Consider the following 20,389-nt stretch of genomic DNA (forward strand, 5'->3'; position numbering starts at 1 on the left):
CATATTATTTTATGATTCAGTGATGGAAGTAAAACAGTTTCTTCATAAAATATAGTCTGTATGCAGTCCATTCATTTTATATTTCCTCTGTTACAATCGTTTCATTGTTTTTGTCCATGTAAGAGATAGCAGAGGTAGTGCTGAAACTTGGTCTCTGGGGCTGTGAATTTTCAAAAATACTCAAATCCCATTAAAAGCTAATGAAATCTGTGTTCTTGCTAACTAATGCTGTGCTTTGTCTACTGAATTATAACTGTTTTCTAGAATAATAGAACTATGCGTGTCATGAGGATATAAAATTCTAAGGCAGGTAGAAGAAATGAGAAGAATTATAGCAAGAATACTTAACCTGGGATTTGGCAGCATATTGCTCTGTAGAATAATCTGCTTTATGGGTAGACATTATAAACACAGCCTTTGATGAACTGTAGCAACTTGACCGTGGTTTATTTGACGTGTTTGTAATGCATACTACTTTATGCAATCAAGTTTTAATTTCTTACCAAAATTATTTTAGCCTGTTTATATTTGCAGAGATTTAGGTAAAGAAATGCACATCTAAGTATGTCCAACAATATCCATACAGTTCTCAGTTGTACAGAACTATCCTGGCCATGAAATGACTGATATTTGGTATTTAAATAGTGAATCTTTAGTAGTGGGGGTGGTTAATGGTGAGTTAGTGGTGGAGGTATGATTCTTTAAATAGCAAATCTTTGTTAGCGGTGGAGGTATGAATATTCTCATTAAATCTTATTGTAGTAATATTATTAGCCTAAACAAGGTTGGACCCCATTTGCCAAGGCCCTGTGCCAGAAGTACTAAATGTTGCTCCAAGTTGTTTGTTTTTTTTTAAAACCTCTGTTTCTTAGTAAATTCTGGTTTATGTTACATATATCCAAACATATAAAATATTTGGTATTGGAACTAACATATTTTATGCATTAAGTGCTATCTGCACATACAGACCAAGGTGCCCAGCAGTTTGACTTAAGTGAGATGACAACTAAAAATAACTGGCATTTGTCCTGTTGCATCACAGAATCAAACGTGTTTTTGGAGGCCTCGCATTTAGCTTGTTGACGGAGTGCTTGATTGAAAAGCAGGTGACTCAAGTATAAAGAGCTTTTGTTCTTTTTTTCCTGCTAATGTGGTGCTTTCTCTAGATACATGAACAAAGAAGCAGAGACTGAAAAAAGTCTTTAAGCAAATTCTCTCAGTTTTTTAGGTGAATTGACAAAGGAGTATTTTCAGGGTATTTAAAGTCCGGAAAAGTTCTAGTGACGTGTCAGTGTAGTCATCAAATGTAGTTCAAGAACTGATCAGAAATCAGAGAAAATGACTAAAAACCAAAAAGGTTTTTGCAGCATTTCTCATTGTTTCAACATCCCCAGAAAAGAAGTTTCCTTCTGCTTGATCCAAAGTTCTGTTGACTTCAACAGTGTTTGATCACGTCCATGGTGGGCCAATAAGCCCTTTTCTTATTGGAAACTAAAGCATTTTATGTATGTAAAGCTTCCAATGGATGAAATTAATTTAATAGATAGCTTAAGTCTTATCAAGATAGAGGCTAAGGTTGTCACTTCATGTGTAGCCAACGTAATAGCTCACTGATGGCAGGGATGGCTCTACTGCTACCTCTCTTCCTCTCCTCCTTTCTCTTGCTTGTGGCTGTGTGATCCACCCTTCCTTGTGCCAGGATTGGACTGCTTTCTGAGCAGGTTTAACTCACTAAATGGTGTAAAATTGGCTTTTTTTTTCCCTGGGTTAGTATTCTACCTCTTTAATAAGAAAAGTCCGCTTGTGGAAGAATATGAGAAGGATGTCTTTTTGGTGGCAGTAAGTTGCTACAGCAGGTCACTTACTTAGCTTCATGGAACTATACTGTGCCTGAGCTTCTGGTGACTTGAGTACTCTGAAGAGTCATCACTCCAGAATTGACCTCTGCGTAAGCGAAGGGGTCCCCAAGTGTACAAGGTGAGATAAAATTTAAGCATCTGGAATGTCTTATCAAATCCAGTGGTACTGCTTGCATACTTACTCTAGGAGAGCTTAAATACCTTGCTGAACAGAGCTTGCTCAGGATACTATCTCTGTTCGTTCATCACAGCATTCTAGCTGAGACAGATAACTACAGTGGTTCAGAGACGGCAGTATGGATTTTGGTTCATGTTAGCAATGAGGAAATGCATACAGAATCTGAAGCAGGCTTATTATCTTTGCTACTACTACTATATGTTCTAACTATTATTAGCTAACTTAACACTGGCATAGATATGCAGTTCTGTCTAGAGTGCCCTATAAGATGTGGTAGGTAAACAGATTTTAAAGACAGCACTTAATCACGCTCATTGAAAAATCATTAGGGCATGTTCGTACGTCTTAGTGTGACTTGTAGTTGAAAAGCACTTAAGGCCCCATTCAAGAAAAAATTTATATACTTGTTTACTTTTGTTATAAAATAATCAGATGTCATTCTTTAAACAGGTCTGAAGGAAGAGAAAAAATATATCTAATGTGTCAGTTAAATTTCAGCACTGCACAAAATGAAAAGTATATAAAAAGAGAATTTCTGAGTGTGTCCATTTGATCCAGTTCCATGTTTGTGGTGGTTTAACCCCAGGTGGCAACTAGGTACCACACAGCCGCTCGTTCCCTCTCCCCCTCAGTGGGATGGGGAGAGGATCGGAAGAGCAAAAGAAAGAAAACTTGTGTGTTGAGATAAAGACAATTTAATTATTGAAATTAATAATAACAACAACAACAATAACAAATTGTAATGAAAAGGAAAACAAGAGAGAACGAGAGAGGAGCAAAACCCAGGAAAAAAAACCAAGTGAAGCAAGTGCTCACCACCCGCCAACCGATCCCAGCCCGTCCCCGAGCAGCGATCGCTGCCCCCCAGCCAACTCCCCCCAGTTTCTATACTGCGCATGACGCCCTATGGAATAGCCCTCTGGCCAGTTGGGGTCAGCTCTCCTGGCTGTGCCCCCTCCCAGCTTCTCTTGCACCTCCTCGCTGGCAGAGTATGGGAAGCTGAAAAGTCCTTGACGAGTGTAAGCACTGCTTCGCAACAACTAAACCATCAGTGTGTTATCAATATCATTCTCTTGCTAAATCAAAACCACAGCACTATACCAGCTACTAGGAAGAAAATTAACTCTATCCCAGCTGAAACCAGGACAGTTTAAAATATGATCTGTCACAAATATAGCTAATATAGCATGTGCAAAAACTGTGCTTTGGTAAATGTTTTTTTAATGATAATTAAGTTAGGAACTTGAAGTATAGTTTAGTAGCTTGGATTTTCTATGATGTTTCAAAATATATTACTGCATCCTTATGCAGTTCATAGTATTTTCTCTGCTACAGGAAAAGTAATTCAGTTTTCTAGAAGTTATTCTGAATGGATCTCTTCTCCAGTATTATCACTAGTATTATTCATTGCATAGTTATTAAAAGAAACATTGATTTTTTTTCTTTATTGATTGCAGGGTTCTAAGCAGAAAGTATCATGAATTGTAGATTACTTGTCCAGTACAATATACCACCACATTCCATAAAACAAAGTATTGAACACTGTCTAGCTTTATAATGAGTGTTTCATTTTAATCAAATTCCTCTAAATGGTGGTTGTACTCATCTAGGGTGTTTTTTTCTATTGAACAGCATTTTGTAGACTTGGGAGCAACAGTTTTTTTCTGCTTGTTAATGTGATGTATTGAAAGTATAATTGCAAAAACTGGAAAGGGAGCATGTGCAACTTGACAAAACAAGCATTTTCAAAGGCTTTAATAACCTTAAAGCTGTCAAGTTGTATATGTGAAATTCATTGTAGTACCATAAAGCAGATACTACAAAACAAATGTATGGGAATAAGGTTTGTTTAAACAAACAAAAGTAGGAGTTGTAATTCAGCATTTATGGGAGTTCTAATGAATGATTGTGATTTCATGTCCTCAAATTATAACATAACATCTCGAATGGAAAAGCACTGTTCTGGTTGTGACTTGCAATGTGCTCCATCTCTAACCATTGAGATGTCATAGGGTTGGCTCAGGACAGAAACGTTACATTAATTCTGTGGAAAAGAAACACTGAATCCTAAGTGTAATATGTGATAACTTCTGTTTTATATCCAATATCTGTAAAAGCAATTAAAAAAAAAGGAATTTTCCGGACACATTTTCCAGACACATTATGTCTCATATGAAGGAGGTGTTCAGACATTTCTGTTCCACAGGACTGATAGTCTTCAGAAATGGTCCCATTTGTGGTTCCAGTTAACACTAAAGTTCCACTTAAGAACAGCCAAAGCATGCGCTTCTATTTCATCACAACTTAAAAGCTACATTAAAGCCCAGCATATTCTTAAGATCTCTTCTGAACAGGGATTCTTTATTAACTCTGACTCCATAAAAATATCTCATATGACTACTTGGTATTACGCCAAGCTCCCAGTAAGAATAACTTGTTTATCTAGTATGTTAGAAATCAGACTTCTGTGGCTGAAGTCTCTCTGTAATGAGACATCCGAAAATGAAAACTGTTCATATCAATGCTGCTTTTAAATAGTCTCTGACATAACTCTTCTCTTATGTGGAATGATAGTGTACTACATATGTTTCTCAAAGGCATATAAGGAGGAGTCTGGATGAGCCATTATAAACAACCATAAGGGAAAAAGTGGAAGTGAGCTTGGGAACAGAATTCTCCCTCCCAGATGAAAACCCTAGCCATTAAGTTATTCAAGTACACTTTTGTTTGCTTGTTCTTACTTTGGCGTTATGATTTATATACATTACAGACGATGAGTAGATGGTGTTCATATACTATTCTACAGTTCATTCATTTAAACGCCCTTCTCATAAAAAAGAAAAGTCTTAACTAGAGAACAGTCAAAATGCCCTTCTATCAGTATTATGTCTGGCTAGTGTAATAGTCTCTTTGCGTGAAATGAGGACTGTGGTGAATCTCATTTCTGGGCACCCCATTCTTCCCTGTTTATTATAAAGGAATATCAGGTGTCTAACTCAGCACTGCAAATTTCATCCCCACTGAAGATGCCTAACATTCAGAGCTACAGAGCTGAGTGTCCAAAGTCTGTGAGGTTGCAGAGTTGAAGCCCAGTCACTGGATCATCCTTCTTCTTTTTTAGTTTATTTAATTCTGATATTTTTCCTGAAGAATAACATTTTGGTCTCTCAGTTTGTTACTCATTGACAACTTTGACTACTTAGAAATAAGGAGAGAACATTGGGGAAAGGTTTAAAAAAATTCATCTGCTCATTTGAATTAAACTCAGTTGCAGTGGGTTGCAAATAGTGGGACTGGGTATTGTCAAACGACAATAGTATGAAACTAACTGGACTTAAGATCCCTTCTTACCTAGCTTTCTGGTTGTGAAGAGGGCTATTGCAGCTTGCACTGATGTAGAAACAGGAAATGCTAACTCACTACTGCAGCTGTATATATTAATCTAGATAAACTGAGGGGTGTTCCCATTATTTGGGTTTTCTCTTACTTTAAGAAATCCTCACTTTAACTCCCCAAGAGCTCTAAGTTTTAAAGCCTGAAGAGATACCGTTTGTTTAACTAGTATTTTCTGGTAAAACAAATAGAAAACCTGCTTTCTGTCTTTCCATCTATAATCATTTTTATAAGCCTCTGCTCTTTGTTCTTATAAAGATTTTTTCTGAAGTACTTCTCTGTTTTTATATTTAAACACTTTAAGCAGATGATCCCAACTATTTTTTGTCCATTTAACTAGGTTTGCAGTGGCTTTCACAGTGAAAATGAAGGAACTGGCAGCAGCAGAGTGGGTATGTTTACATGATGATGGTGATGCTTTTAGTATTAGCAATTATGCATTCTACTAAAATGTTTTCTAAATAATGCTAGAGAATAGCAATAATCTTCATATTGTCTATTCCTGTTTTTCCTTTCAGAGAAAGCATTTCATATTTATGTACTTCGACAGGTCAAATAGATCTGGCATTTAAAAGCTGTTTAGTATTTGAAAAGAGCATACAGCAGTTTAGGAAGTGCTTCTCTGTAACATTTAAAACTAATCATTGCTGTTGTTATCAGGTCTCTCCTGATGCCATAGGCATGTATTGTTTCTTTTTTCTATAATTTAATAAACTTCTTTATGTTGCTAAAATTCCACTAAACAGCTTTACTTACAATAAACAATTTGGAAGAATAATTTGAAAATACTTGTTTTGTCAACATTGGAAATAGAATGAACTTCTTAAGGTGAACTGCAGAGGTAAAACTGAAGTTGTGCTAAGCCCAGCAATATGTGATATACAGCCCTGTTGGCCAGGCCTTGAGGGATATGTAGCACATAAATAGCACTTAACTTTCTTAAAACTCATCTCTGCTTCTGAAAACAAAACGAAACACACTGTGCTGAATGATATGTGAAAAATGCTGATTAATAGTATTTTCATTCAACAGTATAGTGGTTAAATACATTTGGCAATGTATTTGAAGGAGATCATTTAGCCAGCAAAGAACTGGGAGTGATAATGGTTCATTCTCTTTCTCTTCACTTAGTAGGTACCATTGCATCTGCTGTGTTGCAAGTCTACTTCAGATATTCAGTGCAATTATTTTTAGTATCTGATGCTCTGTTTGAAAATAGACTGGGTCAACATTTTCACCTTTATGTGGTTGAGTTGATGGCAAACTGCCAGTGGAGAAAATTGAGACAAATCCTTGAAGTGTAGACAGTGCTTAATCCTGGTTTCTGAAGAGCAGAGGAAGACCATAAAGAGCTGCCAGTCATTTGAGTACAAGGAGTGGTTTTGGGTAGTGTCAGGCTGCACTGGTGACCTGTGGAAAAAGTCCATACCAGGCAGTAGGGCTTGCTGATCTAGCTTGTTAGCCCAGCTGATTTTCTGTGCAAGTTTAGCTTTCCAACTAACTTATTGGCTAAAGACTTGTACTGAATCACAGAGAACTGCAATGAGCACCAGATCCAGTGAAGGGCAAGCAGTAACTATTTGGCTGACAGTAAGGGGCAACACAGTGGCATAAAAAAAGCAAGGCAGGACCACCCTCTTCCAGCTGCAGCGAGCTGTTAGCTCCACTCAGCTCATCTTGTGAAACTTCAGCTGAAGCTGAACAATAAATGCAAGAAGTAGAAGCTAACTGCTTGGTATCTCTTCAGTTCTGATTTGCATCATAATATAATCATTAATACACCCTTGCCTAAAAAAAATCACTTAGAGTGGAGCTTGCACAACAGAACAATTTAATATTCAATACTTTGTTTCAGCATTAATCGATTTTTTTGTCTATTTGCATTAGAAGAATACATGAGCTGGCACAGGATCTGGTATTTACATTACAAATATAACTTTTTAAATAGTTACTACGATGAACTTCATAATGGGTAAACGTGAAAGGGTACAGCTTCTGTCATAGATCTTATGCAAGAAAAAGACAAAAGTAACAGAGTATAAGGAGGAGAAACAAACATGAACTTTGAAATCCTTTTGAAATCAGCACCTCAAATGTTTTTAAGTACTTTACTTTGATTGATTTTACCTAAACACCTTTGTGCTCCAGGCCTATGAGACTCACTCAGTGTTTTGGAGAAGGTGGCAGACAGGGAATTGGAGGCAAGTCTGTCAAGCCCTGAACTGGAATACCACCTGCTGACCTGTGTCTTACATGCTGGGGTTTTGAGTTCTTTTTCTAGCTGTATCTTCATATAAAGGGTGAGAGGAAATGCCACACATTTACTTTCAAACAGTGAAGAACATGAATACATCTTTTCATACCTAGGTCACAAAATATTAACACTTTTTACATCTTAACTCACACTACTGTGAACTGCATTATTCCTCTAATGTGTGCTTTATTAGTTAGACAGTCAATTAAGAATTTAAATTATGAACATGTAAGCAATTGCACTGTGCTCAAGGGCTGTATCTTCCAACAAATTCTTTTCTATTACATTGGATAAATTATCTTTAATTATGAAGTACATAATACAGCATTTGTAATAATCTGTATTCCAAGTGAGTTTGAAAAACTGTAAAAGATCTTGTGCTTACGGTCAGTGTTTTATTTCAGTAGTGTAAAACTGATGCATAAGAATTACCTAAGCCAATTTTATTAGCATTCAATTTCATTTTTCCATTCTCCTCAAGACCATTTAAAATAAAGAACATAACAGAAAATTGATCTATAAAGTGTGAATACATCTGTACGCCCTGTTACACAGTATTCCTGCTATTTTCTTCTTGATGATCCAAACCCTGGCAGGATTATATTTACTCACCATAAACCATTAAAGGTCCAGCGGAGCATGAAACCAGATGCTTAACTTAAGCTTATTTTTGAAACTCGGTGGTTTTAGGGAACTAAAAGCCTATCTTCACCCACCAGAGTTTCAGGCAGAACTGTGCAGTATGTCAGCTATGGAGGCAAGGCTGGCTTAAGCTGCCCTCTGCCCCATCTGCTTTTTTCCACCTTCTGTTTTGCTGCATCTGTGTCCTAGCACTGAATTTCAGCTATCCCCCTTGTCGTGCAATTTTAAATGCTGAAGTTGGCCTCCAGCTCGCAATGCTGCCTCCATTGTTTCAAGGCTTTTTTTAGGATTGGAAGATCGGATATAATCTAAAGTGCTAGTTATTCATAGGTAAGAGAAGGACCAAGAAATGTTAAGTAATAAAATAACCTATTCAACCATTTTTTCTTATTTTTAAGTGCTTTGAACACAAAAGTTCATATAGGCTTTGAAAGATAAAGTCCATAGAATATCCTTAGTCTTCCACTGTAGCATAAAAAGTGTTATTTTTCCCCCACTTCATTTATGTGTGGATTTGCTGCTTGTTCATGTAGTTTTTGTGACTTAGTTAATTCACTCTGATTCTCAGAAACTGCCTCCTTCCCATCTGTGAACTGCTTGTTGATGACTATTCACTTTTTTAATGACCTCTTTTCTGTCCACTTCTCTTTCCAGTTCATTTTTAATAACTAAAATAGACTGTTACAACTGGGCAGTGGACTGGAGGGGCAGTCACATAGGAGTGACAGGGGAAAAACAAAATGTTTGCGAGTAAAAAAAAAAAACAACAACCAATGCTTCCTTGGCTTCTGATTTCCTGAGCTGATTGGTTCAGGAATTGGTTGCTTAACAGTTTGTTTCTGCATTAATTCGTGTTCTCCTAATACAAGTTCTCTTCCTGCCTTCAAGTCATTATCCTGGAGGTGTGATTTCACAGTTTGCTAAGGATGGGGCTGGGGTGGGAGAGGAGAAGGGAAGGCTGATGTGCAGTGTGACATGAGGCACTGGTATACGTGATGCTCTGCCTTGGTTAACTCTGGCTGTGTTATTCCAACAACTTTCCACATTAAGAGGCAAGTCTGCATAGCAATATTTAGCTTGAAGAGTTCAGCAGTGTATCAGCAGTGTATCCCACCATTCAAAAGTGGAATGGTTGGAGGGGCAATCTAGTAGAGTCCTTTTTCCATCTGTACTTTAATCCTTAATCTTAATCTAGGTCCTTTAATCTAGGTCTAGGACCCTTAATCTAGGTCCTTTTTCCATCTGCACTTTACAAAAAGCCATGGCAGGCAAATAGACAGTGACTCAGAGAGTCGCAGGCTGCTAGGACTGTGCCTCTCTACTTAATGAAATTGGCACCGAAAAGGAGGCAAGATTTAATCTCAAGATAGGAAGGACTGGTGCTCTCAAGAAAGTTGTTAATTTCTGGACGCCATGACACTAAACTAAGCAATAGCATTAGTGGAACTACTTGAAGGAATATAATTTCAAACTGAAACATTCAAGGTAATATTGAGCAAATCTGTTGGAGACTACACCAGTTGAGTAACACCTTCCTTAGCTTACTCCTTTACAGGCATTGCAGCTGGTGCTTTTAAAACAACTAGGAATTGTCTGAACAGAAAGCTTTGCATAAACACTTTGAGCTCAAAAAACTCTGCTTGTTTGCTGGGGAGTGTTGTTGGTTTTTTGCTTTTGGTTTTTTTTCAGTGTGGAAAGATCCCAAGAATATTTCAATATTTTAATGAAAAAAATGTATTCCACAAATTCATGGTTGGAGTTATAGAAAGATATTGAAATAAGAACTTGCTTATTTAGTCACCTAAATTAAATAACTAGCATAGTAGCACTTCAGGAGTAACTTTGGAAATGTAGTAATTACCTCTTTTACTGTAGCTATTTTAAAATAATTTATTATGCAATTTTTATTTGGGAATATTCTGCAATAACTACTACTGGCCAGTTTTCCTGTATAGACAAGTCTACATATAGTTGACAGCAATTTTTGAAAAGGTTAGAGGTAAATGGGGTTTGTTTCATGCCTGATGTGTTTAAAAATTCTATTATGGATAAATGTAGACTGTGGTTTCAAAACCAGCTATAATTTTTCTTTCAAGACTAGCATTTTTGGGGAACTAGGGCTGTTCTGCAGCTGAAAATCTTTTTATTCTAGGGAAATACTTTAATTTTCTATGCAATAAGCAGGTTAATGATTATGAGAAAGGATGCAGAGATAAACTGAAAAATATGTTTGTACTAACTTGGTAATTGTGTTAATTGCAAAATTGATTCATTGATACTGTAAATGTTCATAGTAAATGTAATTTAAATTGCTGACTGTTGGCTTTTGGTGTTACTTAAATGTATCTTTCTAATAGTCTGTTTTGGTTTTTAATAGTCGAAAGAAAATCATGCTGATGTGCATTTTGTTATACTAGTTGGGTTCTTTTGAAGATTGAACAGATCTTTTATGGTGAACTATGAAAGTTACTTTTCTTCTCCTTCTCTTTAAAGCCAGATGCTAGGAAGAAAATATATGTCCAAACTCAAGGTGAGAATTTTGAAATATTGATGAAGGCATTCAATTTATTTGAATCATGTGTTTAGTACCTTTTTGTTTATGTATCTACCTTTGTTGCCCTGGAAATATTTTGCTGAAATGGGTATGGGGTTTGAAGTCCTGGCTCCGCTGAAGTTGAGCTTTTTGCCATTGACTTTAACTGAGGCAGTATTTCAGTCTCTTAGCCTGAATTTTCAACTCATTTGGTGCTTTAAAAAAAAAGTTTTCTCTCATACCTTGCAGTAGGAATCTGAAAGATAAGGTAGCACCAAGCTTTCTCCAGAGCATACAGCAGTTAGTAGCCTAGGAGTAGACCCTCAGTCTGATTTTGCACAAGGTGCTGAATGCTTATTCTCTGAAACTCCAAATTCCTTTAAATGCTTTAAGTTGAGTTCCCAGAATAATGATACCCAACAGTATGTAATCCAAAGTATATCACTTAAGCGAGTAGTCTAGGGAACACTCAACTCAGCATTTTAGATGTGATTACTTAAGCTACAGCTCCTGATTTTATTTATCTAAAAATAACTGTCTACAGATTCCAAAACTCCTTCCATTTTGTATATTTCACTTTCAAAGAAAATAAAATTATTTTCAAAACTTGTTATTTTGAAATAACTCATTGTGAGGTCTGTTTAGCCCGTATTTAGTCTATATTTAAGCCCCTTTGAGGTAATAGTTAACTAGGAGATTAAATAAATTAATAAAATAGTTTCATTAGTAAAATAATTAATCTTTAACATAAGGCAAACCAGGTAAATTAATATTCAGTTTAGATTAATATTTAATTTTGATATAAATTTAATTTATTTTCTTTGCCTTACATTAAGGACTTGGGTTTCAACTGACCTGTATCTGTTTTGGAATAATATCCTCCCTCAGATAATATTATCTCGTATGTAGATTTTAAAAGGCCAAATTTAGCATGATGTAAGTGAGCTTAATTCCGTGGGCTGCTGAAGAAGTTCATACATTGTGTGATTGTGCAAAATTTTAAATTGAATTTCAGTCTGATGACTATGGAAGGATTGTGCAGACAACCTGACATTGTTGGGAAGAGAAAAGCTTGAGATGGGAACAGCCGTGTATGGAATTCAGTGTGCTTGACAGAAATACTGTTTTTTTAGGGAAAGACTTCTAGAACTGTAGTTCAGCCATCCAGGGACCAATCAAACATGTGTTTCTCTTTTTTTCAAAACAGGAATTAAGACTACACCCAGTGAAACATTTGACTGGTACAGATTTCTACAAAATGCAGGTAAAAGTAACTTTTTTTCTGTACTCACTGTATTTTTTCTTAGTAGATGTCAATGATGAAAGAAATTTAGAATGCGAAGGTTAACTGATTATGTAATAAAATGACTTAATGATATGAAAAATGAAAAACTCTTAATATTAGATTCAGGCAGAATATTGATCAGATTAGTCTGGTTAGTAAACTACCCAGACTGCCTCCAGATTTCTGGTCTGTCCAGGGCTGAATTGCACCAAAAGATAAACTGGTCATGACATATGGGTCAGTGTCCCTTAGAAGGTAAGCTGGACCAAAGCACCAATAACCTGAGCATGCTGTGCTTTACAGCTGTGTGATAGAAACTGTGGATTTCTTTTGCAGAAGAAGTGGTGAAGAAGGGAAATACGTGTTGATGTTTTATTATTTGGGCTTGATCTAGAGCCTGTCTCTGTTTTCACCAAAGTAATGACACGTAAGGCAGATGACCTAATTTAAAGTCACCTCATCTTGGCAATGCTTTAATTGCTACAGCTGCCTTTCCCCAAAAGAAGAATTTGTAGGCATTTTACTGTGGTAAAAATATTTCAATATTATATTCATCAATCTAGTCTCTGATAGTACAGCTGTTCCCTCTGTTACGAATGAATCCTCACTATTCAATTGCTTTATCACATCAGTAAATGTGTGCCATTATTCAAAACCGGTGTCCAATTTTAAATTGAGCATTGTGAGGTTATTTTGTTCTCAGTAAATCACGGCACACAAGCACAGCGCCACTAAGATTAATAATTTTCTGAAGTGAAATGATTTGTCACTTGCTAGCACAGCCTTAGTGTTGATTGGATCCCATGCCCAACCATTTTATGATTAAAAGAGCAGTCAACAGATTGAGGAGGGGGAAGCTCCCCCTAAAGTGCATTTCATCTAATATATTAGAGACAGTTTTTTGCCTAATGTGTACTAATGCAAAAGTGCAAAATAATTCATAATGTACATGAAAAGCAAACTAAAATGTGACTCTAACATCTGTGCCTGTTAAATAATAACTTGAAAACTGGCATCAGATTATTCAGTATTGTTTTTTATGACTGTTTCATCTCATTTATCTTATCAGTCTTGTCTCTATTTCCATCTCTAGTGGCAGCCTACAATTTCCATGTCTTTTAATATTACATTGTATAATATTGCATAATATTACATAAATATTATGTAATATATGTAATATTGCATAATATTACATCAAGGCAGGCTTTTTGGCTGTACCTTTGTGCTTACCACAGACTAATTAGGAGTTCCCACTGAATTGCTTTTCCAGGGATTTGCAGTTTTAGAGTGTTTAAAATTCTACTAAACTTGGAGCAATCAGTGGAAAACTATCAAAAATAGAAGGCAGTTTTGCTCAGAAGAATATGATTTTGATAGTGTAGGCTTGCACAATGAAGTGCACTTGAAAAGATCCCTAGCTTTTATGCAGATAAAACTGTCCAATCTCGTTCACCTCATGGCATTTATGATCCTTTTTTTAAAAAAAGACTTTTTTTCATGAAGTTCTATTCCATATCTAAAGGCATGTAATGATTTTTGTAGGAAATATTCCTCCAGATAACTCTTGCCTGTATCTTTAGCAGTATGCTTGAACATTTGTCAAATTCAGGATTCTCAGGACTGAATGTAAAGAAATAGCACGTGCCTTACAATGCAAATTATAATACATTTGAGGCATCAGTGTTAAACATCCTTGGTGATCAGGCCATACATTGAAAGATCAAGTTGTTCTTTAAAATGAAATAGGCTCGTCAGAATATTTCAGGAGTTTTTTTAATAGAACAGACTTCTTATGAATATTCTTTGAACTGATTTTTTTTCAATCATAGAAAAGCCTTAACGTTTGACTCATGTTAAATATAACACCAGTACATAAATAGTCTCTTTAAATCAGTGTAATGGCTTCAAAAATAATTTAATGGTAGATTTAAGTGAGTGGCAGAAGGTCATTTTACTGTGGGAGACTTCCCCCCGCCCCCAGCTCGCAAATGTGAATGGTACTAAACCAAAAGCTAAGGAATCCCAGCTTTTTGTACATTTCATTTGATAGTTTGGGTTACTAACATAAATAGCAATTGCCTAATACAAACTGAAGCAGTGCTGGGAAAGGTTTTTTATTGTTGTTATTATGGGTGCAATACAATCTCAGTACAAAAATCATGGAATTAGTATTTTTTTCATAGTCTCAGCAGCAGACTTGAGAGTTGCAGAGGTGATGTTTGTGTAGTGTTAGTGTGCTAGCTCCTAGCTGCAGTATTTTCAGTGGCTGGCTGTTAAAACATATATCTACAAAAAAAGAGCTTTTAAAGTTAATTTGCATTCTGGTTAACAGTCAGCTTCACAGCATTTGTCTTATGTGGATGAGAGATTGTAAACAACAGTAGCCAAACCAAAAAGCTGTACAAATTTCAACAGAGACTTCAAGAAGACAATGTTTTCAGTATATTTAGTAACTCAGACTATTTAGGGAAGTACTACAGCCCATCTCAGTCTGGAGGTCAAACCAGATATCAAAATGTTTTTCTCTGACCTTATAGTACAGGAATCTATATAAAGCATAATCAGTTTTGTTAGCAATTTTAGATGCCTGTCTGTAGACTTGAGAGAGACAATGGAAGTTCAGGCTTTCGCTGAAAATTGATTGACAGAAAATGACAAGACAGTCTAAGTAAATGCGAAAACTCAGACTGATCTTCTTTAACAACTTAGCTCCAGGATGGAGCATAGCTACTTAAGATCACAGACAGGCTTGATGTCATCATACCGTGATGAAAGGCTCCTTTTGATTTCAGTGGAATGTGGCTGAAGCTTGTAAGATGTAAACCCTAATAAACACTTAGACATTTTGTGATTAGAAGACATAGATAACTAACAAAGTCTATACTAATGAACTGAGAAAGTTCGTCTACCCAACAGATAAGACTAAAAAGTGGTTTCCTGGAAGGTGACAGAGAATCATAGGATCACATGCTTATTGCACTATCAAATGAAATATGCAATATACTTTTGTAGTTCAATTTTTCTACTATCAGATAATTTCTGCTTCATAGCACGTCTATTTTCAGAGCTTGAAAAGTTTACATAACCTGTCATGACACAGACAGGGTTTTACAGAGGCATTATATTTTCCTAAAGCTATGCTGGAAAAAAAGACCCACATAAGAAAAATTAAATAATAAAAGTTCATGCAGATATATAGCTGACCATAGAAATAATGATATGATAGCAGCAGTAAACTGTGTTCCCCAACAGATCTGAAAGCATAGAGCTTTTTTGTCGTCTGATCTGTTAGAAATAATGAGAAACGGGAAAAAAGGATTGCTGGAGAATTTTGTCGTCTAATTTTTCTGGATTAGTAATCTGCCCCTGGAAGTTACCGGGTTCATTTAACTTCTGTTGTCTTCACAAACATATCAGCAACTCTAGCAATTATTCAGTATTGAATGGAATAGCAGTATAAACACTTTGAATATAGTTATTACCTCCACTTCCCCTTAATTTCTAGGAAACAAATTGCTTTGTAAAATAAAAGCTCGACTTCATAAAACATTAATAAATGTTTGAGATCTGCAGGTGGTTAAGTATGTTGCTGAAATAAGACCTAATTGGGCTAATAATTGTCAAAGTTCTGTGTCATCAGTGACTTCAATTAAAGAAACTTCAGAGTCAGTATAAAGTAAGACAGCTTGTTGAAGCTGTGCTGCAGTAGGGTACTGCCGTCTCAAACAAGCTGGAAAACTTGGCTGGTCTGAGCAGCTTGTTTTTAATAGCTGACTTGTGAAAGAGACACAGAATCAAACTCTTGGTGCTAAGAGACTAAAAGAGCTAATTATGGTATTTCTGCAGTGTGTAGGGAGATTAACGTAAAGAATAACTACGAATTGAAAGATTTAGAGTATCAAAAATACATGCCAGAGTTGGACAAATTCATCTATGTTTCAAACTCAAGAAAATAAAATAACCATCTTAGAGACTGCAATCTCAGCAATAAACCTATGGATTTCCTTTTCTAGGAGATCAGTTAATACTTTTAGATGCATAGGAGATGGATAGATGAACAATTTTCAAGAGGAGTAAGATACCTGCTGTGGTTCAAAGTGAACAGAAAGGAAAATGAGAAAGGTTATTCACCCTCACCATCTCGTCCTGGCTTAGATTTTGTTTCGGGACAAAACCAAAAATGGATGACTAAGCCCAAATAATATGGACGTGGTATTGTTCTCTAAAGGTCCATAGAACACAACAGTGAACTTGAAATCAGGGGTTGGAAAATTAATCTTCAAATCTTTGATCATCCTTGACTTAATATTAATAAGAAATGTTTTGACTGCAGACTGGTTTTTTACATTACTGGGCAATCTTTGTATCCTAAATTATAACCTATAAGTCCAATATTGATATACTTGATAAAATATACTTAACCTCTAGTACAGATTGGATTTTAAGCTGTAAAGGAATGAACGCATCTTGGAGAACTTTGGCTTTGTGACATTGTTGGTTCAGGTCCAAAATAATAACTTTGAATGAAAAATCACATTGTTCCTTTTTATATTTTTCTCCTCTCTAGAGATTTCGAAAACACCCTACAAAAGCACAGTAAAGACTTTTAAATAAGAAAAATATTTTTATTTTCTTTATTTGAGCAAGTGGTGAGAAAATTGCTCACTTAAGATGTTCTCAAACTGCTTCTTTACCTCTCAGCAAGCTAATGCTTGATATTACTCATTCACTTAGAGGCCTGCAGCTTTCCAGTAAGATTAAAGATTTGCAGTAATATATTTATTTTTACTGTACATTTATGATTACTACATTTTTTCCCTGATAGTACCTAGAGGGGTGGAGTTAAATGAATCTCTTTCAAAATCTGTTTAGATAACACTTCTACTTATTCTTGCCTTTCTTAGGAAAACAATGTCCTCACTAATGCTTCAGAAGTGATTTAGGCTTTTGTGGTAGCTGTTTGTGTTCATGTTTTGCTATCCTGGCATCTAAGTACAAATTTTTATAAAGGGCGAAGTGTAAACTATCATAGTGTGTCATAAGAGTAAAATAGTTGATGTGACAAACAGTTATACAGTTTCAGATAAGGAACAAACTAGGAGCCAATGAAATCTTAAATAATAAACTGCTTATTTCCAGTGTTGCATTATGAAAATGTTTTCCACTTTTAATATACTCCATTCTCTCATTCTGTCTTGCAACTGAAGACCTCAAAGCAGTTTGCCAAAAGTTAAACCCAGTGCCATTGCTTCATGTGAAGCAGTTATTAAACCTGCTTGCAGATGAATGGGTAAGTCTAGATGGATAAGTCTAGATTTGAGAAACTTGCTCTAGGCCACGCCATGACTCAGAATCACAGCCAGAAGGAGAACGTAAATCCTGAGTATTAATCACATTTCATCTATTAGCCAATGTATTTTGTGCCAGGTTCCAATGCTATCAACAAATACACTGGTACAGCAGTTGGATACCCTTTTGATCATCCTATTCCACTCTGAAATTTTAAGTGCCAATGCTACGTTGTTGTGTTTCAATTTTGAGCCGCATAATACTGCTCCATCATGAAAAAGGAGTTGCATGACTGTGGGAGTTCCATGTCAGTCTTAATCTTCCACTGTGTCTGTCTCATTTCAGCTCACCTGCAGTTCATTTGTTACCTGTGGTCCTGTGTGGTATATCAGGACAGCATACCATCAAGCTGATGAGAGGAATGCGTTTTCATAATCCTGTCAATCACTGTTCTTGTTTTGACCTCTCACAACTTGCTAAACAGGCCTGCTAAGCAGGCCCAAGACTAGCTGTGGCCAATGTGCAGCTGGCTTTTATAGATAAAGCCAATGTAACAAATCAGAGTACAGCCATAGACAAACACTGACAATGCATATTTAAAGGAGCATCTCTTACTGACATTAAACAATTATTTTTGACACTGATTACAGTGGCAAGACTTGACTTCCATTTAGTGTATAGTGATTCTGAAGGATGGCTGGAAAACATGTAGCATGCAGTCTTTTTTTTATTGCCAGTGATTACGTACAAATCTTTCCATTTTGTATTTTCTTTGCGAAGCAAACAGAAGGATGCCTGAGCTAAGAGATAATGAAGCACGGTGTCCCGTTTCAGATCTTTGCTTTTGTAACACTAACAGAAACGGGGAGAAACAGACACAAGCATTTCTTTGTTATTTGGGTGTTTGCGTGTCATTCAAACAAGATAGTGACATAGTGAATGTATCAAAAGAGCAAATCAGTTGATTGTGCCATATTGACATGTTTCCATTTCAGAATTGAATCACACGAGGTGGTAGTATCTTATTGCAGATTAAGTAGCCTATCTGGGAAAGGCAGAATGATAACAAAAATTCACATACTGAAAGTCTTGTTTAAGCTCAAGGAAAAAGAAAAATTGTCTTCTTTCAAGTACCAGTTTTCACCCGGCTGATGGCTATAGCTGGTAAAGGCAGCTATTGCAGTTATTCTCTTAATATGTTCCCCTTTTCAGCGTTCTATGTGAGGACAAAGCATACTAAAACGATTTATTTCTTGTACAAATGGCTACCTCTTTTTTTTTTCACAGCAGGGATGCTAGCAAGGTTTGAGAAAGCAACAGGTGGGAAAAAACTGATGCAGGCATCATCTTGATGTGTGAATTTAACCATTTGCAGTGAATGAGCAGAAAGCTAACAAGATACACAAGTGTTGCTGAAGTTTGATCCTAAGTAGACAGAGAATAAGTAAACTCCCAGCACTAAACAGTGGCAGCGATGTGCTGGTAATGCAATCTTCTCGGGAATGTCTTTATATGCTTCTGAGTGGATTGAGTGGGGAAAGCCGGCCTGTAAAAATGAATTAGGTGAAGACTAAGATCTACAGCATACAATAAAATAAAACTCCAACTGATTCTCACTTCACTAAATTGAATGGCAGAGGCAAATCCTTTTTTGACTAGCCTGTGTATGACAGTTTTTAGAAATGCCCTGTAGGATCCAGTCTGTAGTCCAGTCTGCCCAATATCTGCTATTTCAGAGAAAAGTGCATAAAATTTCATGACAGACAAGTAGGGCTTTGTAAAGTTGCACGAAGGGGATAGTCTGCAGTGAGAGTTCAAGCTTGTGAATGTCTTTTCAAAATAATAAAGGTCAAATAAGTGGGCTATTTTCATTAATATTAATTTAGGTAATTTCACTAGTGAAATAATTAGACGGTTATTGATGAGATTCTTGGGAGAAGTACCTTTAAATGCCACAGGAACAGAACGGCAAAATCCAAATTACAAAGTACAATTACTGTCTATAGGGCCAGTTTCCTGTTTCTCTTTGCAGTTAAGGTTTTTGTACAGGGAGCAGAATGGCAGTCAGGACTACACAGAATCAGTCTGTTAGGGCTTTTCATTGTCAGAGCACTTTAAACCCTTAGCTAATAAAATGAAAAGACTGAAAGCTATAAGATAGAAACAAAAAGATACTAGAGATAAAAAGAAGCAGTTATTTCAAGCATAGTTAATGTTGATTAGTGTACTGTCACATCAAGAGTGGAATAATTCTATAGTCTCTACATGAGAACAGGAAGATCTGGTTTCTCACTACTGTCTGACTGAGCTTTCAGCACTGACTTTAAGGTTATTCCAAAATAGCCAGAGATGAACATTTATAGGTGGGAGTTCATAATTTAAAATGAATATTTGTGCCATATGGATAGTTAAAATGCAATCTGAATTTTGCTGACACTTTCTAGTAATTTGTTTTGTGTGAGTTTATGTCATGAATTGAAACCACTGCTGCATGTCTTAAAAAGAAACAGTATTCATGGCCCATTGCACCAGAAGAATGGCTTTTTCAATCCAAATGTTTGTGTATTATAAATTACAAATTATTTCTTGGTCCAATAACCAGTAAAATATTACTTACTGTGTCTGCTGCAGCCACTCTTGACAACTCAAGCTCCTTAAGCTAAAGGAAACAGACTCAGTAATGAACCCTGTGACAAGGAGCATTTAAAAGTCCATGAACTGGATTTTAATTTTAAAAGCAATAGCACTTGAGTATGTCGTGAATCACCACTCTTTTGATTCTCCGTCTCCCACAAAATAGAGGTTTGATGCAGAGCTCATGTTAATACAGTTCCTTGACATGAGGGGAGATTCTCCTGGCATATTCCTTCCAGGGCCTGGAGCAGACCCTGCAGTTAAGTTATACAACACGATGAGGAAACATAACCTGGTACAAAGTTTGAGTGATCTTAAATTA

General features: G+C 36.2%; 1 protein-coding gene across 3 annotated transcripts in view; it reads left to right on the forward strand.

Moving 5' to 3' along the window:
• The window catches only part of GLT1D1 (glycosyltransferase 1 domain containing 1), a 64,517-nt gene that overhangs the window by 18,724 nt on the left and 25,404 nt on the right, over positions 1–20,389 (forward strand). For all 3 annotated transcript variants that reach the window (XM_072879618.1, XM_072879617.1, XM_072879616.1), the window contains 3 exons: positions 5,771–5,822; positions 10,820–10,856; positions 12,067–12,123. In XM_072879618.1, the coding sequence (XP_072735719.1) occupies positions 5,771–5,822; positions 10,820–10,856; positions 12,067–12,123 (146 nt within the window). The remainder of the gene's footprint in view (positions 1–5,770; positions 5,823–10,819; positions 10,857–12,066; positions 12,124–20,389) is intronic.

Source organism: Ciconia boyciana, chromosome 15 (assembly GCF_034638445.1).
Source record: "Ciconia boyciana chromosome 15, ASM3463844v1, whole genome shotgun sequence".
Lineage (NCBI taxonomy): Eukaryota > Metazoa > Chordata > Aves > Ciconiiformes > Ciconiidae > Ciconia > Ciconia boyciana.